Source organism: Embiotoca jacksoni, unplaced genomic scaffold (assembly GCF_022577435.1).
Source record: "Embiotoca jacksoni isolate LCO1_2020_lvr unplaced genomic scaffold, fEmbJac1.0.p SCAF_10, whole genome shotgun sequence".
Lineage (NCBI taxonomy): Eukaryota > Metazoa > Chordata > Actinopteri > Embiotocidae > Embiotoca > Embiotoca jacksoni.
The window spans coordinates 10,595,530-10,621,516 of NW_027185230.1; the positions used below are offsets into that span (position 1 = coordinate 10,595,530).

Consider the following 25,987-nt stretch of genomic DNA (forward strand, 5'->3'; position numbering starts at 1 on the left):
CCCATATCAGGCAAGAATGGGACAACATTTACAGAGTCTTGTAAAAAATAAGAAGTGATGCAATGCGGTGGTAAACATGCCCATGTCCGAGCTTTTTTGAAACGTGTGGCATCAAATTTAAAATGAGCATATATTTTTCATGAAACGACATTTGATTTGTTGTCTTTGGTCTATTTTCAATTAAATATGTGTTTAGATGATTTGCAAATCATCACCTTCAGTTTTTATTTACATTTCACACAGCATCCTGACTTTTTTGGAAACGGGGTTGTAGATAAAACTCTTCTTTTATGATTTGGCCTCCACGAATCTCGAAAACAAATAATGTGGCTCCTTAGCGACTAGCTTTGTCTTTTTGATCGGAACAAACAACACAGATAAAAGCTTCTTTGTGTTTGTGTGTCTAGAAGAGCCACATTCAATCCAGGAGACTCCGGAGCCACACGTTGGTCACACCCGATTTCGTTAATTGACGACGAAGCATTTTCCGTCCCAGCGTGGAGAAAGGGGAAACGTAGATCTCCACTTTCCTCCCTCTAATCTCTCCGTGCTGTCTCAGCCGAAATCCCCGCCATCAGATCTCGGCTCATTTTCCACACCTCTAATCCTCGCGACTCTGCTCCCTTCGCACCGTGTCCCCTGGACGCCGGGGGAACCCCTCAGTCCTGCAGAGAGCCCGCGGGTCGCCCTCATACTCACGGAGGAGGTCCTGTGTATCCTCACACCTGTGTTTGCAGAGTTCATGAGGAGGTTTGCGACTGTAAGCAGCTATTCCCGTCAACTCTGCGGGCTTTGCTGTAATCCTCTTAGCGCCAGACCCCGATGAACGAGGTCTCCCTTTTCCCACCGGCAACCTCCTCCTCTTCCTAATGCAACCCTGTTTCCTGAATATTGTTTAAGATATCGGCTAAAAACAGTGTGTGTCGGGTCTAATTTCTTTATTTTTATTTAAGTAAAGGGACAGTTCTAATACCACTTTCACTGTCAGTGTAAAATGTGTAAAAACGATCACGTCTCGGCTCATGAATATTTCAGGTCTTTCAGGGTTGTTAGCCAGTTTCCCAGAGTGTGAATGACGCTTCATGCAGCTGCACAGCGAGTTATAAAATGACAATTAAAGATGCAAACTTAATGCGTTCTTGTGCTCACTGTTTTATTAATATTCTGTTGTTTTAAATTCCGTTTTACTTTCCTGTGCTCATTTCAAGCACCAGCCTTCAGTTTGAGACTTACAAACTGAATCCCCATTGATTACCTTTCTGGACCGTGATGGTGATGATGATGAGATATCACAGCCGATGATGATGCTCTGTGATGAAATATTGAATTTACTGTATATCACCACGGTGTGTGTGTGTGTGTGTGTAATGATCCTGTGTGGGGACGACACATTCAGGGAGATAGTGCAGTTCTTTTCTCTGTCGTGTCTAAAGACCGGTGGAGCAGAAAGAGTGGATTCATATGCAGACAATTAAACGAACGTCTTTGGTAATATGCTGTCAAGAAACCGGCTCGTGCACATGCAAAATGCACATGCATTTCACAGTGTCTAAGTTTTATAAAATAGAACTGCTTTTTAATCTTTAGGATGCTTTCAGTTTTCAGTTTGGTTCAAAAGAAAAACAGCAGGTCTGAAAGCAGCCTCGGACCAAAGGAGCAAAATGTAGTCCGACCTAAAGAGGTGGGGTCAGTTCGGATCAAACTGAACCATGGTTCAATTGAGTTGAGGCAGGTTGTCGTCACCAATTAAACAATAGAGGAAGAAAAAGATCCGAGACGAGAGTATTTCCGTTTAATTTGGTTGGACAAAGAAATCAAAAGTCAACTTTAAAAAAAACTGCATAAAAATGACCATTACAACAGGACATATGATGACAACAGGATGTAAACGGTGACGACAGGACGTAGACGACAGGACGTAGGTGAGATGGCAGGACGTAGACGACAGGACGTAGGTGAGACGACAGGACGTAAACGACAGGACGTAGGTGAGACGACAGGACGCAGGTGACAGGACGTAGGTGAGACGACAGGACGTAGACCGTGAGGACAGGATGTAGACAACGACAATACAACATAGACGATGACGTCAACGCGTAGGCGGTGACGACAGGACACAGACGATAACGACAAGACGCAGTTGATGATGGCAGGACGTAGATGACAGGAGGTAGATGATAACGATAGACTTTTCCTAATTCAGCTGGACTCTGTATTTTTTATCAAACGTGCCTCAAACAGAAGGAAAGAGTACATTTGTTGGGGACTATTTGCAGCCGCGGATGAACACATATTTTGCACTCTCGTAAGCATTTCCATGTCAAAAACAAACTACCGTGTGTGCACGTGTGTGTATTCATAGTGATAACGTAACGTGTCAACTTTGACTACACAGCCAGTAAATCCCCTTTAAAAGGATCAACCCGTCATGGGTTTGGACCTTTTTTTGGGGGGGGAGGTGCAGAGAGAAAAGTGTAGACAGAGCTGGACGCATGCCGAGGCTTTTGGAAAAAGGAGCCACAGTTTACACTCCGTGAATCCTCTCGCTCTCTCTCTCTCCACGCAGTCTGACATGAAAACCACATGTAACCTCTTCCATCTGGTGTTTGGATGCCCACCCCCAGCGTCCCCCTGCCCCGCCCCATCATCCCTGCACTCCCCTCCCCTAACCCCTCTCTCTTCTGCCCCATGTGCTTTCACTGTAAAAGATGCCCATATTTTACACACAGTGAAAATCCCTGTCTTTTGGATGAGATTTTCTACTGTATGTTTGGTAAAGATGGTTTCAGGATTTCTGTGGGACAAATTCAGGTCCCTCATTTAAAACAACATCGCACACCGAGTTTTTTGTTAACAGTTCTGAAACGTAGTTTAGAAAAATTTAGAATAATTTTTTTTTTTTTAAACACGGTTATGTTCGAACAAATAAAATAAGTCAGAAGGATCATCTAATATATTTAGATGATATAATCACATGCATATTTGAGACTATTTAACATGAGTCTTGTTTTGATACATGGCAACATTAAAACACATTTAAATTTAAACGTTTTTAGCTAACTTGCGGAGTTTGTGCGGAGTAAACAACCGTCACACACAGGCTGTATAACGACATGAAAACATTTAGTTAATCTGGATTTCTATGCTACGTTCAAATAAAACTCGTGAGCTCGTGATTACAACATGGGGAGTCGCGTGAAGCATATATTTGCCGTTCAAGTGGTTTAGTCGTAAAGACAGCGTGGACGGCGTCTAGAAGCCACAGAGCCTAACAAGTTTATCAGGCTAACAGGCAGGTAACGTAATGCAGGAAATACTGAGACACAGAGGGAAAAGATGAGGCCATTGGGAAGATCAACATTTTCCTCAGACGAAGGCTGTTATCTGAGTTAGGACGACAAAATCTACGTGACTAAAATTATAACATATTAGCTTAACATCCAAACAAACATGAACTTTCATGACCTCTGACCTTTCTGTAAACATCAGCAAACACCTCACAACTTGTGGCCAAAAGAATATTTTTGGTTTTCCAGTTTATAAAGTTCTTGCCTGTTTTTAAACAATTTGTTTCAAGAAATCTGTGTAAGAAGATAAAATAATTCAGAAAAATCATGAAAACTATTTTGTTTTTTAATCGAAATATTTCAAATTATTTCAGATTTCTTTCCACTTGTTTTCAGAAAACACAAATTTTAGGACTTTAAAATACACAAAAGTGACGCGGTAAGACTAAGACGTCTCAAGTTTCTTCCCTAACATACTCCGTCTCTGTAATCTGTTGTTGACATTGGACACGACACTTCGGCTGCTGGGACCCCAGTTTTCCTTCAGATTCACATCTCTGCAGAGCTGAAGTTTGAAGCAGCAGATATTATTTAATTTGTTGAGTTTTTCCCACTGTAGCTTTTTAATTATTTACGGCTCTGCGCTAGTGGTTCTGGAAACCATGTGAGCATTTATTTTAATGACCACACACGTCGGATATTTTTTTCTCAGTCTTGTGTTTTTTGGGGGGATTTTTAACCTGTTCTCTCTCTACATGTGCTCTCACTGCTGTTTGATGTTCAACGCGGAACACTTCAGAGTTCAATAAACTCATGGACAGAGCTGCAGACTCGAGACTCGGACACGAGTCAGACTGAGACTTGGCTTCCAAAAAATCCTCGTTAGTTCGAAAACTGAATTTAGACGGAACTTGTCTTTAGTGACTCAAGACTTGATTTGCCTTGTTGCACACCAACTGAGACCTCCCTCACAGGACTTTAAAACTGCTCTATTGACACGCCGATGATTTTACTTTGACTTGAGACTTGATTGGACTTGTCTGAAATAAATGAAGACTTGTTTGAAATGACTCAAGACTCGATTGGACCTCCCTCACAGGACTTTAAAACCTCTGTTGACGGACAGCTTTGATTGTTGTCTGAAATGACTTAAGACGTGATTCGACTTCTTAATTTACTTGAGCTTTGACTTGGACTAGTCTCAAATAACTTGGGACTTGACCTAAAATACTGCTCTGCCTCCAGACTGAAGATTTAACTCAAATCATGTAAAGAGACTTGAGCATTGAGGTGACTTAAAAACTGCTCTGATTTGACTTGTTTCAAAAGACTTGAGACTTGATTGAGACTCAAGATTTGACTCCAACAATTTCAATTGACTTTATACTGGACTTGGACTTGTCTGAAATGACTTAAGATGACTTGGACATGATTTAAGTGTCTTCAGACTTGAGACGTGATTTCACTTCTTAAATGACTTTATAGCTGACTTGGACATGTTTCAAGCTTCTCCACACTTGATGGGACACGTCTCAAAAAACCTGAGACTTGATTTTGACCTCTCAAGTGACTTTTTACTGGATTTGGACATTTCTGAATCGACTTATGAAGACTTGGACATGATTTAAGTGTCTTAAAGACTTGTGATTTAAGACTTGTTTAACATCTCAAATGACTTTATAGTTTGAAAGGACTTTATTTAGGACTTGGACACCACTCTAGTGATTTGAGACTTGATTGGACTTCTCAAATGACTTAAAATTTGACTTGATCTCAAACGATTTTATAGTTTCAAAAGACTTTTTACTCTTGAACTTGAACTTGCAAGTTGGTCTCGTGGTGGACTTTGAGTCATCTGAACTTATCTTAAATCATCCCTCTGATCTTGAAACTGGAACTCGTGTTAAAAATATTTTATTGCTTTTTTTTTTTTTTTTTTTGCTTGTATTGTAACATCTTTAACAAACTGTGTCTCTCCTCCTGCTCCTTGTCCTCCTCCTCCCACCTCAGGCATCATACACCAGATGAAAGGCGAGTACGAGGCGGCGCTGAAGCTCCACAAAGCCCACCTGTCCCTGGCCCAGGAGCTGGGTGATTACGCCGCCCAGGGGAGAGCCTACGGCAACATGGGCAACGCCTACCACGCGCTCGGCATCCACGATCAGGCGGTCCGGTACCACCGACAGGAACTGCAGATCTCCCTGGAGGTGAGTCTCCGGACGCTCCGGTGGGAAAAGGTGTGGACTGGTCACGTGGAGTCCTAAAGGTGTCTTTGTGTTTCAGGTGAACGATCGCCCGTCGCAGGCCTCCACGCACGGCAACCTGGCCGTGGCCTACCAGGCGCTGGGCGCTCACGACCGCGCTCTGCAGCACTACCTCCACCACCTGACCATCGCCCGAGAGCTGCGGGACACTCAGAGCGAAGCGAGAGCCTTAGGCAAGCCGGGGCGGGGAGAGAGATGCACCTGAATCTTTTATCGGACTGAATATCAAAGGTTTCATGTTCTCCTCCAATCTTTTTTCTTTTTGCAGCAAACCTGGGTAACTTCCACAGCTGGAGAGGCGAGTACGCTCAGGCGCTGCCCTACTACCAGCAGTACCTGGCCCTGGCCCCCGGCCTGCAGGACCTGGAGGGGGAGGGCAAAGTTTGCCACAACCTGGGCTACGCTCACTACTGCCTGGGACAATACCGGGACGCTGTGAGGTCAGAGACATGATGGAGACACGACTTTTCTGTTAGAAAACCTGCTTCTATGTCACCTGGTTAAAGGTGTGAAGCTTCCTTTTCTGTACCATAAAGGCTGGAAGGAAGATATATTTGCTCATAAATGTTCATGTTCAGCAAAACAAACCTTTACTTCTACCCTTGCAGGCTGTTGATGTTATGTTGTGTAAACATCAAAGGCATGTTTTGAATTTTTCATCCATCTCCCAGGTATTATGAGCAGGACCTGGCCTTGGCGAAGGACCTCCAAGATAAATTGGCGCAGGCCAAAGCGTACTGTAACCTCGGTCTGGCCCACAAAGCTCTGGGGGAGTACGGCAGAGCGGAGGAGTGTCAGAGATACCTGCTGTCTCTTGCACAAGCCCTGGACAACACACAGGTCACCTGCGAGCGCTGCGTTCGCTCGGTAAACTGTAAAATCCTGCCTTTTTTGAAACGGGAAAGGGTTTTTAATCAGCGTCCCGTGTCCTTGTGTTTTGTAAGCAGGCCGTTTTCAGAGCCTTCGGGAACCTCGGGGACGTGTGTGTGTGTCGGGGGGATCTTCCAGGAGCGGTGAAGTTCTACCAGCAGCAGCTGACGCTGGCGCAGAAAGTCAGCGATCAGCGGATGGAGGCCGACGCCTACTCAGCGCTCGGATCGGTTCACAGGTAATGAGGTGGTTAGCCACAAGAATAGACATCATACGAGGTGCAATCAAAGAGTTCGGAGACTTCCTGTGGTCCAAGAATAGAGCAGCAGGAAGCAACAACCTTCATGAGGAAGTGTTCCAAGTGCCGTCTCTTGATCAACATCAGCGGTTCCACACGTTAACGTGACCGCTGGTACGTGAACATTTGTGATTTCACCACGGATCTGAAACTGGAGCAGAGAAACATCCGATTTTGAGATCAAACTGTGTAAATGGTCAACAGAGACCCTTGAAATGCTTCAGAAAGTCCACGGCGATGAAGCGACGAGCCGGGCGAGGTGTTCTTAGTGACGTTCAACGTTTCAAGAGGGGCGGAGCTTCACCGTCCAAGACCGAAGCAGGCTTTCAGCAAAATTAGCTGGTTGTTAGTGTTGTTAGCTGGTTAGTAACTTAAGTTTAGCTAGTTTTTGACAAAATCAGCTCTTTGTTAGTTGGTTGTTAGCATCGTTAGCTATTAACTCAAGTTGAGCTGTTTGTTAACTTGAGTTTAGCTGTTTGTTAGATGACGTCAGATCGTCAACACCGAGTTCTATTGTGACGTTCAGGTGAAATCACAAATGTTCACGTACCGGCGGTCACGTTAACGTCAGGTGCTGATGTTGATCAAGAGACGACACTTGGAATACTTACTCATGAAGGTTGCTGCTTCCTGCTGCTCCGTGTCCATCACTGTGCTGCGTACCAGAACTTTTTCGATCGCCCTTCGAATATCCTGTGAAAAATTCAAGAGTAAATTGTAGAAAAGAACCTCTTAACTCCCCTCATCAGAATCCAGGGTGGATTCATTTAATCGAAGTACCAGAAGTGATCTGTGATCATCTCGCCAGAAACTGTTCACAGCTGGAACACCTTCATCACTTCTTTAAATCTCTTAACACAGCGCAAGTTTTTTTTTTTTTTTTTTCATAATTCCATTGCATTTTCCACATTTCACTGTAAACAGGAGAAGTCAGAGCTCAGATCTCTTGTTACCCAACAGGCTGCAGCGTTGAATATGTACGATTATAAAGCAAAGCAAAAACCTCAGTAATGCATCGACCACAGCTCGAGGGTTTAACTGTGATTGACCTTGCGTGGCTCATGAATAACAGCTTCCACTTGTGTGGTTTGCGCTTTTTCATCTGTCTCCTCATCTCTCTCCTCCCTCCTCAGGCTGCTCCGGCAGCTCGACGCAGCCTTGTCCTTCCACAGCCGGGAGCTGACCCTGCGGAAGGACCTGGGCGATCGGCAGGGGGAGTGCCGCGCCCTCGGCCACCTGGCGGCCGTGCACATGTCCCTGGGAGACTACGCCACCACCTTCCAGTGCTACGAGGCCCAGCTGGGGCTGGCGCAGGGCCTCCGGGATGCCCGCCTGGAGGCGCAGGTCCACGGGAACATGGGCATCACCAAGCTGAACATGGGGGTGTTCGAGGAGGCGATCGGCTACTTTGAGCAGCAGCTGGCGATGCTGCAGCAGCTGAGCGGGACGGAGAGCATGCTGGACCGAGGCAGGGCCTACGGGAACCTGGCGGACTGCTACGACGCGCTGGGGGACTACGAGGAGGCCATCGAGTGCTACGAGAAGTACCTGACGGTGGCTCAGAGTCTAAACCACGTCCAGGACCAAGAGAAGGCCTACAGAGGACTCGGAAATGCACACAGGTACGTTTAAAGACAGTCTTATAAATATAGTCGTTTGCTTTCCTGCAGAGTTTTAGATGGGAAGATTGATATCTTACTACTAATTTGTACCTTTATTGGTGGGACTTAAAGTTGCCTACAACTCTGTCTGATGGTCTGATTCTTCTCAGTACGAAACTATAATAATTTATCAAGCACTTCATTTTCAATCCTAGATGAAAAATTATCCTCCTCATGCAAAATCAAAACACAGGATAGATTACAGATTATTCTTTACACTTTTTAACAGAGGAAATGGATCACAAACAAAGGAAAGAGAAAGACGGGTGTTTGATTTCTTTCAAATATTTTTTGGGCTAATTTCTTAATGTCAATTCTGCTGCTCGATTCGAGATGCTGCAGACTTCTGTTTACATTTGTGTTCATATTTATGTCAGGATATTCTTCTAATACACAACTTGATCTTTTCTTGCCTCGTGCACCCACTACACTCTTCAAATTTAGAATTTTGAGTCCTATTAATAATAGAAAGAATCATATTTTTGTTGGAGTAATAATAGTTACTGCTGCTGTTCAGACAGTGATTCCCCTCAGCGGTCCGTTCTTCTGATGATACCGTACCAGTAATGTTCGCTGACAGGAGAACGAGGCTTAATGATGGCTTTTTCTTTATCCATCTGTTGTTTTTGTTCTCTGGAGTGTGAATGAAAATCTAATGAGGAGAGAAGAGGTTCTGATTTATCTCAGCCTTTGTGGATGTTTCTGGTTTTTCTCCAAGAAAATCAGAGACGTGTCATTAATCGGACTCGCTGAGTTGTTTTTTTTGTCGCTTTGTTAAATTGCCCGTGTGCGTCTCTACAATGAAACTACAGGTGTGTTTGTAAGTCCCAAGTTTTTTGGTCTGTCCTCTGCAGGTCCATGGGGAACCTCCAGCAGGCTCTGGTGTGCTTTGAGAAGCGGCTGGTCGTCGCCCACGAGCTGGGCGGGGAGGGAGGCGGCAAGGCTCAGGCGTACGGGGAGCTGGGCACCTTGCACAGCCAGCTGGGCAACTACGAGCAGGCCCTCTCCTGCCTGGAGCACCACCTCAGCATCGCACGCACGGCCGGGGTAAGAAGCTCACCTGCAGGTGAAAAAGTTCCCGTCTCAAGTTATTGTTATGAAGCACGTGATGCACAGAAAATGTTTTTCAACCTCCGTCAGGATAAATCCCTGGAAGCAGAGGCAAGCGATGCACTCGGAGGCGTTTATCAGCTGATGGCAGACAACGAGACGGCGCTGCAGGTCTGTACGGACTCTCGAAACGGCGTGATGCGTTTGAAGGAACAGTCCGCGATTTTGCGAAATATCCTCATTACAGTTTTAGCTAAATTTAGCATAAAGACTGGAAGCAGGTGGAAACAGCTAGCCTGGCTCTGTCTAACCTGCAGAAACTACAGGTAGTCACCACACCGTGCAAAGTAGTAGTCCAGCACACAACCTCCATGTAAAACACAGATTTAACAGACAAGATTTAGGGCTAAAATTTAACAATGTAAGGCATCCACAAGAACCCACTTTTTCTACTTTAACAGCAGATAATCTGAGCACAAAATAAAATGCACTGTTCAAAGGGGTTGGGCCGAGTCTCTTATTGAATTAGAGGTGTGTTTTACATGAAATAAACCAATCAGGGTGTCGTCTTCCTCTAAAGTCCAGGTATGCTGTACTTGTAGATTCCTATAATAACAGCTGATTTTGAGCAGGGAACAGATCTGCTTTTGTGCAAATTTATGTTCAAAATAATAACCTCTCATTGTAATTTTTTTTTACATTTTTAATCTTTTGCATGTTTGTGAGCTGCTGCGTGTCCCTCTGTGTGTGGACCAAGCAGAGTGTACATCCAAATGTAGGTGCATATGAATAATGCACCCTTAAAATTACAGTAAAACTCCGCAGCAGTGACGTAAAAACAGGTTTTTATACTGGTTAATCGCTTTCAGCTGCATCCAGACATCAATGCGCCGACAATGCAACCATCTACTCCACAAGAGAGTCTTTTCATCTCGCTATATTTCCAGAGTATTTCAGCCCAGTCCTCTTAAGTAACTGAGCGCTCCTCTCACAGTGGCACCAGAGAGCTTTGGATATATCAGAGCAGTCGGGGTGTGTGCGGAGCCAGGGCCGAGCCTACGGTAACCTGGGTCTGACCTACGAGGCTCTGGGGAAGTACGAGCGGGCCGTGGTCTTCCAGGAGCAGCACCTGAGCGTGGCGGCGCAGACCAACGACCTGACGGCCAAAACTCTGGCCTACGGGAGCCTGGGGAGGACACACCACGCACTGCAGAACTACGCTCAGGCTGTCATGTACCTACAGGAAGGTACCACACTGTCTGACCTCTTAACATTAATCTTAATCTTATCTAAAATAATCTTATTTTGTCTGATTTTATTCTTGTTTTATCCGATTTTAACCTTGTTTTATCTCATCTTAATCTTGTTTTATCTTAATCTTGTTACCTTAATCTTGTTTTTTCTTAATATTATATCAATCTTGTTAATCTTATGTTATTTTAATTTTATTTGATTTTTTTTTTTCTTATTTGATTTGATCTTAATCTCAATCTTATCTAAATCTCAAATGATCTAAATTTGATTTTATCCTTATTATTAATCTTATTTGATCTTAATCTCAATCTTATTAAAATTTTATGTTATCTTAATCTTATTTCATCTTCACACAAGATTGAAGCTATTGAAGCTCTGCTAACACCGTGACAGGAGTCAAAAGTTTGACTCCGCCCATCTGCAGTCTGCAGAGGTCCCGTAATCTCACCTGGATCGAGACGCAGCAGCGTCTCCACGATGTTCAGATGAAGTCTGTTTTTGACAAACTCTCAATTTGTGATGAAAAGAGAACCAAAAACTTTGTCATCCCCCCCCCCTTCCCCCCCGCGGTCAAACAGACCCCATTTACAGAAGCGCCTGCTCTCAGCTCCGTACTTTGATCTGCACATCGGGTACCGTCTTTAAGGTCAGACTTGTTTGGGGTCGAAAACATTGTGAGGTGTGTTTGTGAAACCCCGGGGAGGCATGAAAGGTATTCATGAGTCGGACACCGGCTAATGGAGGATCAGAGCTGGGCTGTTTACCCCGCAGTGTGGTTTCCTTCAGGCAGCTTGTTGTCAATAATCCTGTTTGATTAAACTTCTCGAACCAGACGGCTCTTTGAAACACGCCTCTCATCTCTTACTGCATCCTTCTTGAAAATAATCCCAGTCTACCTCCTGATGTACGACTCGAAACACGGACGCAAACGAAGATCAATTAAAGCTCTAATTGTGATGGATATTTATGTTCTGCTGAATTCTCGAGCTCCTCCGGGCTCCGTCGGGCCTCTAACACATGGTCACAGTTTGTCACTTAACTCTCAGATCCTCCAGATTTTAATTGATCATTAACTCTCAACGAGCAAACGAGGAATTTCGGCGGCGAGTTGAGGCGAGGACGGAGCCGAAGAAAAAAAAAACACGTGCCTCCAATTAACCTCCCCGAACCGAAACACACGCACAGATGCAGAACATCACAGGGAAGTCAAAACCTGATATCTGATGAGATTCTGCTCAGTCTGAGGGCCTAATGAGAGCTAAAGATGGCCCGCCACATCAGACAAGATAAGACACAAACTTAAGTAGAGAGCAAGGCAGGAGCAGGGGAGAACACAACAACTGTGAATTTTGAATCAGCCGAACACAAAGCCAAGGGAGCGAAGAAAGACAAAAAGGACCACCAGGAGAAAAAGAAATATGAGCGCCGTGGGGGCTCGAGTCGGGACGTGTTCACCTCAGCGCCGCAACAGGTGTCGTGAGCGTCAAAGGGGGCAGGACGTTGAAGGAGATGGTTTCAGATGAGCTTTCCTGCTATCTTTCTTTTATCCTCAGGTCTTCGGCTGGCGGAGCAGCTGGGTCGGAGGGAGGACGAAGCCAAGATACGCCACCGCCTCGGCCTGTCTCTGTGGGCCAGCGGCAACCTGGAGGAGGCGCAGCACCAGGTGTGTGTGTGTGTGTGTGTGTGTGTGTGCGTGTGCGTGCGTGTGCGTGCGTGCGTGCGTGCTGAAGCCATAGCATCCCTACTTCTTCTTGCTTCACGTACAAGTCTATAGTATGAAGGATCAGGGATTCATCTTGGTTTACCAAGTTGGGAAAAAAGTTTTTTTTGAAGTTTAAAGGAAAGTCTGCAACATATATTTAAACCGTAAAGTCTTAATTTAATATCTCTTTGAGCTGATTATTATTAACAAACCTTACATAAAACTGCACAAACTTTAATTTCTACACTCGATATTGGGACAATCTGGATTTTAAATTTAAACTGTGTTTCATAATAATCAGCGGCACTTCTTATCACTTTATTGACGGGTTGAAAATAATAATCCTTCTGTTCTTAGCCAAATGACTGATTATCAATCATTTAAATAGTTGACAATTAATTTTCTGTCAATCATCATCTCTGCCTTACTTGTATATACTATTGGGTTTAATAGTAATGTAATAAAGCATCATATTTTATGAGCTTTTCATGTGTTTTTCATGCAAAAATATTTGTTTGTGAAGTAAACACTGTACCTCAAGTCGTTAAAAAAATTGTAGGTGAGTGAAAAGTAACATAAAAAAAAGTACTTGTACTGAGTAAATGTTTTTCCAATGTAAATAACTTCCATGTTTAAGGTCAGTTTCCAGTTTGATGGAGGGACGTGTGTGTTTGCAGTGCCACCCAGTGGTTATCTCTGCAACTGCACAGTCATTCAGATTTAAAATGAAGAGTTGAAATCAGTTTCTGCTTTAAAATAATGTGTTTTTAATAGGCAGAGATGCTGAAATAAGTGAACGAGAACTCAATTAACAGTTTAATGAAAATATCTTCACAGTCTGAACCCTCCTGAACACCTGACGGAGTGTGGATTTTGTAGATGCAGTATATAAATCGCAATTTTTTTCTGTGTTACAGCTCTACAGAGCGTCTGTGCTGTTCGAGGCAATTCGTCATGAGACACAGCACAGCACGGATTACAAGCTCTCTCTGTTTGATCTGCAGACCAGCTCGTACCAGGCTCTCCAGAGGGTCCTCGTCAGCCTCGGTGACTTACCTTACCTCGTTATTTTAAGTGTTTGTGAGGCGCTCTCACCTTTTCCTTTGCACAAATTAACACCTGATGTCTGCGTTTGTTTTCACTGCAGCTGATTTAAACCAGTCTTGTCTTTTTTAAAGCTCCCTAACACACCGTCTCGATGTTGTTTCTGACTCTCAGGCCGCCACGATGAGGCGCTGGCCATCGCAGAGCGAGGGCGAACGCGTGCCTTCGCAGATCTTCTGGTCGAACGCCAGAAGGGAAGTCACCAAGCGGCGAGCTCTGACCCGTACATCCCAGTCACCGTGGAGCACATCCTGGAGACGGTCAACGGTCAGAGGGCCGTGGTCCTCTACTTCTCTCTGGCAGGAGGCTTCCTGTACAGCTGGCTTATATCTCCGGGCGCAGGTACACACTGCTACCGTCACGCTCTTCAAAAAACACCCAAACAGTTTAATGTCATTTAGAAAAAGAGGCTGCAAAAACAATATAACTCATGACTCCTGATTTTTCCTCTGGTGCCACCGTCTGGCTAAAACAGGAATGTCTACAAAAATACTAAAGACCTGGTTGGAAAGATCAAACCCAGACTTTAAATTATTATATGTTCATGTGTGGAAACCCTTAAAACTAATTCACACTTTTATGGAAATAAAAAGAAAACCTTTTGCTGCCATATATTAAAAAAAAAATCTATTTTCTAGCTATGATAGTAATTATTTTATTTTTTGAGAGAGATTAAAATGGTCTTTAATGTACATATGATGCACTGGGTCATAATAAAAATAGACATTTTATAAAAGAGTTGTATATTTCATGTCCTACAGGTTCATGCAGGTAAATACTTTCAGTAATTTATGCTTATAACATTCATGTTACAGGTGTCCTCTTTGCCAAGGGTCCATGATGTTTTATTTGGAACATATTAAGCATTAAATAAAGGTTTGTAAAATCAGCAGTCCATCCAGGACGTTGTGTTCTTGCAATTGCAATAATTAACGTAAATTCAAGCAATCTACGCAATATTTGCAGAATCGCACTCAATTAATTTACATATTGCATATTCTCTTTATCAGGTAGTTGTTTAAAAAAAAAAAATCATTTTTCTTACCTCACCGTGCAATCTTTGCTAATTCCAGGAATTCTACCATTAAAAAAAATCATAAAATTCTGCAAATTACATCGCTATTTTTTTTTAGAAATAGCTGCAAAATCTGATATTTTTGATTGCAACAACCACAATAAACTTGACAAAATCCTGGAAGGACTGAATCAGGTGGAAATATTTACAAAACTGCTGCTGCAAAAAGCTATTAATATAGTAATATGGTTCAATTCTAAAGTAATTGTGGCAACAAATTTGTTCCACCCAAGATTTTTGTTTTGGAGGTTGCAACAGACAAAGTAGCCTATAAAATCCACCAACTACCGGGCTTTTAGCCAGGTAGCATTTTTTCAGGGGCTCTAACTCTTCTGCATTCTTCCTGAAATGCTCCAACAGGTATCGTGAAGTTCAATGAGGTTTATCTTGGAGAGGCCGGACTGGAGGAGTTCCAGGACGAAGGTGGGAGTCCGCAGGGTGGAGGCGGAGCGGGTGGAAGTCCAATGTCTCTGGAGCAGTACATCTGCAATGCAAGAGAGGCTCTTGGAGTGGACACCCACTACAGCAGGTAGGGCGTCTTCTCCACTGACTACTGGCATGGAAAGTTGCTATGAAACTTTCATGGTCCCCAGAGGATGCATCCTCCTGAATTGGGCAATCCTTTAGGGCCAACAGCAGCTAAAAATGTTCACCTATCCCATGTAATATCTGAATATCTCTATCATATATTGGTAAAAAAATGTTTACATACATTTCATGGTCCCCAGAGGATGGATCCCACTGATTTTGGTGATCCTCTAACTTTTCCTCTAGCGTCACCAGCAGCTCTAAATGTTCATTTATTCAGTACAACATCTGACCCATCTATGTGATGTAATGGCATAAAATTCTGTGCAGACGTTGCATGGTCCCCAGAGGATACATCCTCCTAATGACTTGTGTGATCTTCTGACTTTCCCCTAGCGCCACCAGCCACTCAAAATGTTCACCTATCCAGTGAAACATCCCAACATCTTTATGATGTACTGGCTCAAGATTTTGTGCAGACATTTCATGTTCCCCAGAGGATGTATCCTACTGACTGAAGTAATCCTTTCACTTTTCCTTTAGGGCCAACAGCAGCTCAAAATGTTCACCTATCCAGTGCAACATCCCAACATCTATATGATGTACTGGCCAAACATTTTTTTACAGACATTTCGTGGTCCCCAGAGGATGTATCGTAATGGCTTGGCTGATCCTCGGACAGTTAATCTCGCGGTACCAGCAGCTCAAAATTTTCCAGTATAACATGTCAACATCTAAATGATGTTTTACAGACATTGCATGGTCCCCAGAGGATACATCCTACTGTCTTTGATGAATTTATGACTTTTCGTCCATGGCTCCATTAGATTAACATTTGAGACTCTGAGTGAAATGTCTCGACAACCATTGGATGAATCAGCATGAAGTTTTCGGGACAGACATTCATGCTCCCCTCAGGATGAGTTGTAATAACTTTAGTGATTATTAAAGCTAATGTAATTCCCATCAGCCTCGGCTGTATTTTCCTTTTAGGGATGATTAGTGAATGTTAGGATGCTACGAAGCTGCACCGAGATGATAAACATCATCATCCCTTGAGTTGAAGCCTCATCTAATTATCTTATTGTTGTACATCTTTAGTCATTAAATCAAACAGGGGGGGAAGTGAGCAGAGGAGGAAGAGAAGACTCGCTGCTGCATGTCATCTGTCTTCCTTCCCTCCTGCTCTCTGCTGCCATATTTCCTCATCCTCAATTATCCTGCCCGCAACTTTTCAGGCCTTTGGTTGGCACCACCGGACGAGTCTCTAAATCACTACCACATGTCGTGTCAGCAAATGTTCCCCCACACAAACTGCATCTCGACTTTCTGTGAAAACCGCTGCAGCGGGGGTTACTGTCGCCAGCAGTGATTCACGGTCTGTCACGTATGTGTGTGTGTGTGTGTGTGTGTGTGTGTGTGTGTGTGTGTGTGTGTGTGTGTGTGTGTGTGTGTTGAGTCTGGAGCCTCTGTCCGTTTTACATATGATGATTATAAATCCTGCATCATCCACAGCATGAAAATCATTTGCACACATGCAGCATTAAAATGCTTCCTGTCCCATGAGGAGGGTTTTTACTGCCCTCTTGCGTGTATCCAGGAATCAGAAACTGCCTTTTTAAACATGGACTAACTCTCTAAGCGTGTAAAATGTGCAGCCAGAGGGTTCCGTAAAGAGTAATGGTGTTTACGAACAGACAGCCGTGAGTCCAGCACGAACGGTTGCTGTTATTAATTACTACTTATTTGCTCGTTTTTGTGAAAAGACTCTTGTTATTCTTCTTAAGGAGGTAGCAAAAGACTGCAAGATGACTTTTTATTTCATAACTTTTTGTTTGTTTCCTGCATCCTGTTAAATTAAATTGAGACAATGACGTAGTAATGATAAAGTAGTAACAAGAGAAAGCTGCAGGTTTTTCTACGACGAAGGATCACCAAACTTAGCTGAGTTAAATGTTAACATTTAATTGTTTTATAATGTAATTTTTCTCCTGTACGTTGGTGTCTTTTTGGCAGAGTTTGCTCCAGCAGTGAGACGGAGAGTGAAGCCGGAGATCTGCTGGAGCAACAGTTTGAGGAGCTGAACAGCAAACTCCCCTCCGCCACCGACCCCACGGGCTATCTGCGCATGGTGTCCAGGAATAACCTCTTCAACAGGTTTGATTGATTATTAACCCAATATATTTTTTTTAAATCCACAAAATTTTTGCACAAATTCTTGGTCTCAAGAGGATGAAAATCACTAAATTTGGGGATCTCTTGACTTTATCAAACATCACCAGCAGGACTTAGTTTTCCCGAGAAGATGGATGGGTAGAACATTTTGTATAGACATTTATTATCCCCAGAGGATGAACCCTAATGACCATTTTTATGTGGTTTTAAGTTAAATATCTCAACAACTGTTAACATTTCCGACAGCCGATATTTGACTCATCATAGCAGGAAAAGTAAAAAGGTGTAATTGATAATGTGAAAAATGATTGCATTTCATTTCAGTAAGCAAGTTTTAGGTTATTTTTATTTTGCCATGTTGTTCACTGTCATAGTTTTGTAGCTGTTGCTGGTCAAAATATCTGATGTGAAGATGGGGGAATTTCTCAGAGATTTGATTTGATTGATCCTGAGGATGAATCGTAATCACTTTGGTAGTTCTTTAACTCTTTATGTAACAACATCTAATGTCTAATTTGGCAGTATTTGATCAATTCAGGACAAAATACCTATAAAACTGTTCACATTGCCTTCAAAACTAGCTGTACTTTGTTTATAGTGCTAATTAGCAACTGTTAGTATGATAAGCTAAACTAATGCTGTGTTCAAATGGAACTCGTGAGCTCGAGGTTACGACATGTAAAGTCATGTGCACTGTTTGGTGTTCAAGCGATTAAGTCGTAAAAGCACCGGTGCCAGGCAATGGCAACGTGGATGCCGTCTAGAAGCCCCAGAGGCTAACAGTTTATCAGCTAACAGGGCAGGTAACAAAATGCAGAAAATACAAAGACAAAGAGGGAAGAGATGAGGCCGTTGGGAAGATCAACATTTTCCTCAGACGTAGGCTATTATCAAAGTTATGAAGACAAACTGTACATGACTAAAATTACAATATTTTAGCTTAACATCCAAACAAACATGAACTTTCATGACCTCTGACCTTTCTGTAAACGTCAGCAAACACGTCACAACTCGTGAACTTGAGACTTGTAGAAGATTTACAGTGCCGCTGTTGTGAATATCACAAGAGGGTGCCAATCATGCAGACTCGTCTCCTGCACACGGTGAATACGACACCATTTCTTATCATTGTGAGGAGGTTATCATTCAGCTCAAAGCTGTGCCTGGTTGCAGCCTCAGAGTTGTTAGTCTTATTATTGAATTCATTTCAAACAGGTAACAGTGTGTGTCCTCTCAACAGGAGCTGTCAGAGCATGACGAGTCTGTACAGTGCCACGGTGTCTCCAGTGAAGGACAGCTTGTCGTCTCTTTGCCGCCTACCGAGTACCATCGGCAAACCTCCTCTACGAGCTCTTTACGACCTACTGATAGCTCCAATGGAAGGGGTATGCATGAGTGTGAATTATCTACATTTAAATCGACTGTGTATTTGAATTTCCTTTTTTATACTTTATCTCTTGAATCTGTGTGTCATTGTCCCTCCAGGGTCTGATGCACAGCAGCGGACCCGTGGGCCGACACCAACAGCTCGTGTTAGTTCTGGAGGGGGAATTGTACCTAATCCCCTTTGCTTTGCTCAAAGGCAGCTCCTCTAATGAGTACCTGTACGAAAGGTTCAGTCTCCTTTCTGTACCGTCTTTAGCCAGCCTGGGAGCATCGATCAAGGTAGGACACGAACATCATCGTCTTAAACACTTTGTTGGTTCCACTAAAATGATTGTTAAGATTTCTGTAATCGGTGTTGGATCCACAGCCTCATCCCCGCCGCTGCGGCCCCTTACTCTGCCCCGATGGAGGCTCGGTGGCCGCAGTGGTCGGCGCTCCCCGCCTGCCCCCCAGCGTCATGGACCGCTGGCTGTGGGGGCCTCTACCTTCAGCCGAGGACGAAGCCCTGTGGCTGGGGGAGCAGCTGGGATGTCACCCCCTGACCGGAGCCAACGCCACGAAGGAGCGCGTCCTGGCGGCGCTGAGTCAGGCCGAGTGCGTCCACTTCGCAACGCACATATCATGGAAGCTGGCGGCGCTGGTCTTTGCCCCGGGACCGGAGCACGGCGGGGGGGAGGGGGCGGGCGGGCGACCCAAGGAGAAGTCCCCGTGCGAGGCGTCGGGCGAAGATCAGGACGGAAAGGCAAAGGGTCTGTTTTCGAAGAGCAGCCCAGACGAAAGGAGCGACGACGGGGAGAGTGTGCGTGACACGGAGAGTGTGTGTGACAGTCCGCCGCTTCAAGACTTGCTCCTCACCGCCGCCGACATACTGGACCTGTGCCTGGCAGTCAAACTGGTGGTTCTGAGGTACAACTCGTACAACATTTACCGATCCGGTCCAGTGCGATAGCTGCACGTGACCTCTGACCCCCTTCATCTCCTCAGGTTGTACCCGGAGTCCAACAACAGAGTGACAGCCGACGGTGTCGTGGGTCTGACCCGAGCCTTCCTGGCTGCGGGGGTGCAGTGTGTGTGCGTGTCTCTGTGGCCGGTGCCGATCGCTGCCTCCAAAGTGTTCACGCACACGTTCTACACGGCGCTCCTCAACGGGACCAAAGCCAGCGTGGCTCTGACGGAGGCCATGAAGACGCTGCAGGGCAGCAAGCACTTCTCACACCCCTCCAACTGGGCCGGTGAGCAAACAACTCTTGAGTTTCAATAATACCACACAGGATTAATCTGATAGAAAACATCAAGGTCTTCTTACTCGTCGTCGACCACGGCAGCATGTAGCAGCTAAAGAGCCACATATTTCCCCTCAGGACCAAAAAAAGGATTGTTCTTTGTCTTATTCCAAGTTTTCTAAAGTTTTATTTTCATTTCATTTTGTTGAGTTATCTATAAACCAAATGGATACAGCTGTAAAAACACGGGAAGTCGTGTTTTTTTTTTTCAGGTTACATGCTGATCGGCAGTGATGTGAAGCTGAACAGCCCCATGTCGCTGGTGGGTCAGGCCCTGGCGGAGATCCTCCAGTACCCAGAGAGGGCCAGAGACGCCCTCAGAGTCCTGCTGCACCTGGTGAGTTGCCAACACACCTCCAGAGTTATTAACAGTGTTTATATGAGTCTACATTAGTCTGAAAAGTGACGCCAATGCAGAAGTGCCTTAAAGTGTAATACCACCGAGGGCCACTAGGGGCTGTCTACAATAGACTCCCATTCAAAAAGCATCAACTTCTCTCAAGAAAGTTGCTACTTGGGTGACACCAATCGTAATTAGTTTAACAATCCAAGATAGATATCAGCTCTGTGACAGCCAATTTGCCATCAATATGACATAAACGTGACTTTTAAATAATCAGTTAATCGGTGATGTCAGCAAACGCATTGTTTTCTATGAAAGTAAATTTAATGTCTTTGGGTTTCAGGTTTTTTATTTGACAACATTTTATAGACCAAACTACTGACTGTATGTAATGATGACCCACTGTGACCCTGATATGCTCATGTTTATCCCTCTGATAGTTTTTAAAGCACCACTTTCCCTCCATCTCCTGAAAAACAACTTAAATCTACTGAACACTGGTGGGCTAGTTGAAGAAGAAGCCACGCTCAGCTCGCAGTACCTCTGTGTCTCCACAGGTTGAGAAGTCCTTGCAGCGCATCCAGAGTGGCCAGTGTAACCCGATGTACACGTCGCAGCAGAGCGTCGAGAACAAGGTCCGTGTGCTGCTCCTTCCGTCTCTTTAAATGTCAGCCTCTCCCGTGTCTTCTCCGCTCACGTCCGTGTGTCTTCTCTGAAGGTCGGTGGGGTGCCCGGGTGGCAGGCCCTGCTGTCTGCCGTGGGTTTCCGGTTGGACTGCTCCGGCAGCGGTGCCGGACTCCCCGGGGCGGTTTTCTTCCCCATGTCGGACCCCGGGGATCGGCTGCAACAGTGCAGCACCACGCTGCAGTCTCTGCTCGGTACCGCGGCTTCTCTCTTACTCAAAACGTCTCTTATGTCACTCACGCCGATGAACTAACAACCGGTTTTGTCCTGAACTGTCAGACGACATTTTTCCACTTATAAGCTACACCTGACCAGATATTAAATCTCAGTTTGAAGGTGTAATTACCCTCCTGTAACCCCGCAGGTCTGACTCCGGCAGCGCTGCAGGCTCTCTGTAAACTGGTCACAGTATCCGAGGCCGGAGAGCAGCTCATTCATAAGGTACTGCCATGTTGTACAGTAGCAGCTCAGATGTTCATGACAGGGGTGGAAGAAGTACTCAGACGCTTTACTGAAGTAAAAGTACCGATACAACAATGTAAAAATACTCCATTACAGGCATATAAAAGTGGACTTAACTTTCAGGTCTGCCACTAGGGACTAGCTTTAAAAAGCCTCCGGCTCCATGGAATCCCATTTAACTTCTCTCATGAAATACAAAGTCAATAAAATGTCTCCACCAGCTATCTCGGTGTTGTTAGCTATTGTCACTCCTTCTTATTAGTTTTCTGGCGGCCTATCTGAAAATAATCCCTTCATTGATTAGGCATTAGGCCTTAAAAAGCGGTATGTTTGGGGGCGTGTCTATTTGATTGACAGGCCAGTGGTGCAGTCAGGTATCCACTATAGGTGGGCGGGGCCGAGTGTCATTGGGGTCCCAATCAGATTGAGAAAACAAGATTTCTCAGAAATGAAGACATAATAGCTAAAACTGTTTTTGTGGTCAGTGACATTAAAGATATTAAGACAAAATTTAAATGGGAATACAGAATGGGGGGAAAATACTTCTGGAAGCAGTGGCCCCGCCCACTTCACAACTTACTCTGTATCATAAAGTAAAACATACTCCAAGTAAAAAAAGTAAAAAAAAAAAAAAAAAAACGTTCAAGTTTTGAATAATAACTCATCGTTAAATATTTAAAGTAAAATATTTCTCTCTGAAATATAGTGGAGATGAAGTATGAAGTAAAATGGAAATATTCAAGTAAAATATGCTCCTTTATATTGGTGGGAATCACCAGAGTTCTCATGATACAATATTATCCTAATTTTAATGCGTGTTGCAACATACATTTTGATATATTGTGATCCATTACCTTTTTGTAGCTTTAAATGATGTCCCCCAAACAAAATCTTGTCACCATCTGATCAAATATTTTAGCTAAAAAAAGAATGTCACGTTAATAATTTTTATTGTAGCAAAATTGGATCATCAAGCAAACAGACAGAAAAACGAAATAAAACATTTTGTAAACCTGTTATAAATGTTAAGTACACCTGACAAATGAATTTATTTGTTTATATAGTTAAATACTCTTGTCCATATATCAATACATCGATAATATTCCCGCGCAATGTATAGCGCAAAATCTCCCCCCCCCCCCCAGCTTCTCGTACTTTGGTAGAGTACTCGAGTAAATATACTGAGTTACTTCCCAACCCTGGTTCATGCCAACATTTTGAGCATTTTGTGTGTTGTTGTTGTAGTCGACGTGCTTATTTATTATTGGATTGTGCATCTGACATGATCATGACATGTTCTGCACCTGTTTTCCCTATTTCCCGCCCATAACTAGAAAACAGATCCATCATGCATCTGGTTGTGAAATGTTATTACAGGAACTCCCCACTTTTCATTTCACTGTCAGTTTTCATGTGCAGCTGTTTGTTTATTGGTGACAAGCTGCATCACTGTCGGCTCGTCGTAGCCCTCCATACACACTGTATTGGTAACATCAGGCAACATCAGCATAAGCAAACCATCGTTCATGCATGGCTGAGTGTGCAGTGACTCAAACCCAACATTTTCACTGGAATAAACCACTAAAGTTGTGTTTCCTCTCCTCTCATACCCACCTCACAAAGGCGGTTATAAGCATGGTGGGAATGGTAAGTTCAGTTCAAAGACTGGTCAAAGCCAGTAAACACAGAATCGAACGCTAAGACGCCGCACGTAGAGATTTTGTTTCGAAAGATCTTTGATGTGGGTGCTGTGTCAATCTTGCTGTAATAAATATAGTTTGGTCACCAGTTTACTCAAAAAAATGATGCGATTTCGGAACATTCTTTTCATGTGACATTAGAAATGAGTCAGCAGCATGAAGCAGCCCTCTCTTTCCCTCCTCCTCCGTCCTTCCAATCATTCCTTCTCCTTTCCTCTCCGAAGCTTCATCAAGTGCTGGTGCAGTTGCAGTCGGGCGACAAAGAGCAAGACTTTCCGCTGGCACCGATTCAAGTGTCGATAAGTGTGCAACTCTGGAGGCTCCCGGGCTGCCACGAGTTCCTGGCTGCGCTCGGTGAGTCATCGGCCAAAGAAACTACAGCTTCACTCTCATTTTTTTTCTGCTTTATTGTCATTGATCCACTTCATCAGCTGGGTCAATTGTAGGTATAGTAGTGAATAAAGAAGAAGTAATTGAAAGAACCAGATTGTTCTAAAGTCAGTAGAGCCCAGTAAGAAGTTACGTTCATAAATCCAAAAATGGATATGACACAATCCCAAATATTATTATTCGTCCATCTGTCCGTCCTATTCTCAAGAATATGTGATATCTCTATTGGCACAGATATTCACTGGGACTCAAGGATGAAATGGTTCAATTTTGGTGGTCAAAGGTCACGATGAACTCCTGTTAGTCCCAATCTTGTGTTCACGATGCCAGACCTAAAAGACCAGAAGTGGAGATTGTGATCATAGCTCACATTTGGTCAGATCCTGAAACTAATCACTAATCTTGGGTGTCCATCTTGAAACTGTGCTGATTGTTTAGATCTTCTGTGCTGTCTGATTATTTAATGAACTCATCATGTTTTGTATATGTAAAATCTTCATCTTCAAATTACCTGCTGTTAAATAACTGCACTGGAGTGGAGTAAAGAGCACATTATTTACCTCTGACTAAAAGTAACATGTAAAGATTCAAGTTAACTGAACTGAAGTCCTGGTCTGTCTGTCAGGGTTTGATCTGTGTGAGGTGGGTCAGGAGGAGGTGGTGCTGAAGACTGGAAAACAGGCCAGCAGGCGCATCATGCATTTCGCCCTTCAGTCTCTTCTGGCTCTGTTTGGTGAGAATAATTCAAAACTTTTTTTTTTTCAAACTAAACTCTGTTAAATCTTTGTCTGTGTTCCACTAATACTCCGTCTCTTCTTTTAGACTCCACAGAGCTTCCCAAGCGACTGAGCATGGACAGTTCGTCCTCCCTGGAGTCCCTGTCGTCATCCCAGTCGGCCTCCCAGCCACACTCCTTGCCCCTCTCCTTCGGCTGCTACCCGCCTCAGCCCTCCTTCTTACCTCCCGTCTGCCCCGACAACCTCTCCTGCGACGCCATCTCCGTCTACAGCCTTAGCTCCCTCGCCTCCTCCCTCAGTTTCCTGTCCCGACCGGAGCCCGCGGGAAGCGACGTAATCAGCCAGCGCTCACATCAGCAGGAGCCAGAGAGAGCCCGCGGAGGGGCGGGGCTCTACGCCCCGCAGCGCCATTCAAGTGGCCTGTCGAGGGGTCGGCTGACCAATCACGGAGGAGGGGAAGGAGACGAGGATGAGTACGAGGGGTACTCCATTATCAGCAGCGAGCCGCTGGGGCGAGGAGGGCGGGAATGTGACACATTGCCACTTCCAGCGGGACACCGACACGGCAGAGGGGGCGCTGGGAGGGGATCTGTGGGGGGGCACGGTTATCCTCTAACAGTGTCCTCCAAGGGAAGCATCAGCACGCCGACATCTCCAATCAAAGCTCCGCCGCTGCCCATTACAGCTTCCTCAAGCCCCAAGGTCAAGCAGGAAATGTAAGTTCAGTACTGTTTGTTTAGACGTAAGTGGACGAAGCTACGGGTCTGAAAAATGAGGCCGATACGGAAGTGTCTTAAGCTGCAATACCACCGAGTGCCACTAGAGGTTGGCTCCAAAAATCCTCCAGCTCCATAGACTCCCATCCAACTTCATGAAATTTGAAGTTTTTTTTGTGAGTTATCTCTGTGTTATTAGCTAAAGTCACTCCTTCTTATAAGTTTTCTGGCGGTCTATCTGAAAATAATCCGTCATTAATTAGAAAATAAGCTTCAAAAAGACATGGGGTGTCTGTTTGATTGACAGGCCTGTGATGCAGTCATGTTACAGCTATCAGCGGGCAGGATGTAGTGTCACCGGGTTTCCAATCAGATCAGTCCGATCCACCGCTGGCTCCTCCCCCAGCTTCTCCAAATATGGTCACTTCCTGCTCCAAACCGCTCCGACTGGAGGCTTCATAATGTTCACAAACCAACGGGTGACGTCACTTTTGGTTGGTCGAAGGGAATTTCTTCAAATTTGGCACAAATCTTCACTTGGTCGCAAAGATGAACTGATAAGAGCTCAGGGGTAAAAGGTCAAACGTTACAGTGATGTCACGCAACACATTTGTGGCCATAACTCGAGAATTCATGTACTAATTACGACAACATTTCAGAATATATTAGTGAGATTTCACAGAGATTGAGTTTTGGAGGTGATAATAGACAGCTTGTTTCCAGTCTTTATGCTAAGCTAACTGCCAGCTCTCTTCATTGTTGCTACATCGTTAGCATACATTTCCTAGCATGCTATTGTCTCAGCCAAACACCGAACTGTATCTGTAACTGTTGATGTTTTATCAGCAGCGCACACAACTGAACGTAGTTCCTACCACGATGCATTCTGGGAGTTGGCTTCTCTTCCTCAGTTTTTATGTACACAGGCCTGTATTTTTTCGATTTAATATCGAAGAACGAGATATTTTTCAACAACCTCCATTTTTTTTTACTGATGGTTCAACCGGGACAGTTTTGC

General features: G+C 44.3%; 1 protein-coding gene across 3 annotated transcripts in view; it reads left to right on the forward strand.

The window, feature by feature from the left end:
• The window catches only part of ttc28 (tetratricopeptide repeat domain 28), a 106,500-nt gene that overhangs the window by 78,588 nt on the left and 1,925 nt on the right, over window positions 1-25,987 (forward strand). For 2 of the 3 annotated variants that reach the window (XM_069165799.1, XM_069165812.1), the window contains 26 exons: window positions 5,298-5,494; window positions 5,571-5,724; window positions 5,820-5,991; window positions 6,223-6,391; window positions 6,499-6,659; window positions 7,853-8,341; window positions 9,235-9,427; window positions 9,521-9,601; window positions 10,425-10,677; window positions 12,238-12,347; window positions 13,304-13,433; window positions 13,605-13,832; window positions 14,926-15,094; window positions 17,110-17,250; window positions 18,509-18,653; window positions 18,754-18,933; window positions 19,022-19,560; window positions 19,639-19,886; window positions 20,150-20,274; window positions 20,838-20,915; window positions 20,999-21,158; window positions 21,329-21,405; window positions 23,050-23,073; window positions 23,351-23,480; window positions 24,142-24,249; window positions 24,339-24,969. In XM_069165799.1, the coding sequence (XP_069021900.1) occupies window positions 5,298-5,494; window positions 5,571-5,724; window positions 5,820-5,991; window positions 6,223-6,391; window positions 6,499-6,659; window positions 7,853-8,341; window positions 9,235-9,427; window positions 9,521-9,601; window positions 10,425-10,677; window positions 12,238-12,347; window positions 13,304-13,433; window positions 13,605-13,832; window positions 14,926-15,094; window positions 17,110-17,250; window positions 18,509-18,653; window positions 18,754-18,933; window positions 19,022-19,560; window positions 19,639-19,886; window positions 20,150-20,274; window positions 20,838-20,915; window positions 20,999-21,158; window positions 21,329-21,405; window positions 23,050-23,073; window positions 23,351-23,480; window positions 24,142-24,249; window positions 24,339-24,969 (5,092 nt within the window). The remainder of the gene's footprint in view (window positions 1-5,297; window positions 5,495-5,570; window positions 5,725-5,819; window positions 5,992-6,222; window positions 6,392-6,498; window positions 6,660-7,852; window positions 8,342-9,234; window positions 9,428-9,520; window positions 9,602-10,424; window positions 10,678-12,237; window positions 12,348-13,303; window positions 13,434-13,604; window positions 13,833-14,925; window positions 15,095-17,109; window positions 17,251-18,508; window positions 18,654-18,753; window positions 18,934-19,021; window positions 19,561-19,638; window positions 19,887-20,149; window positions 20,275-20,837; window positions 20,916-20,998; window positions 21,159-21,328; window positions 21,406-23,049; window positions 23,074-23,350; window positions 23,481-24,141; window positions 24,250-24,338; window positions 24,970-25,987) is intronic. The other variant, XM_069165803.1, reaches the window with a different exon arrangement.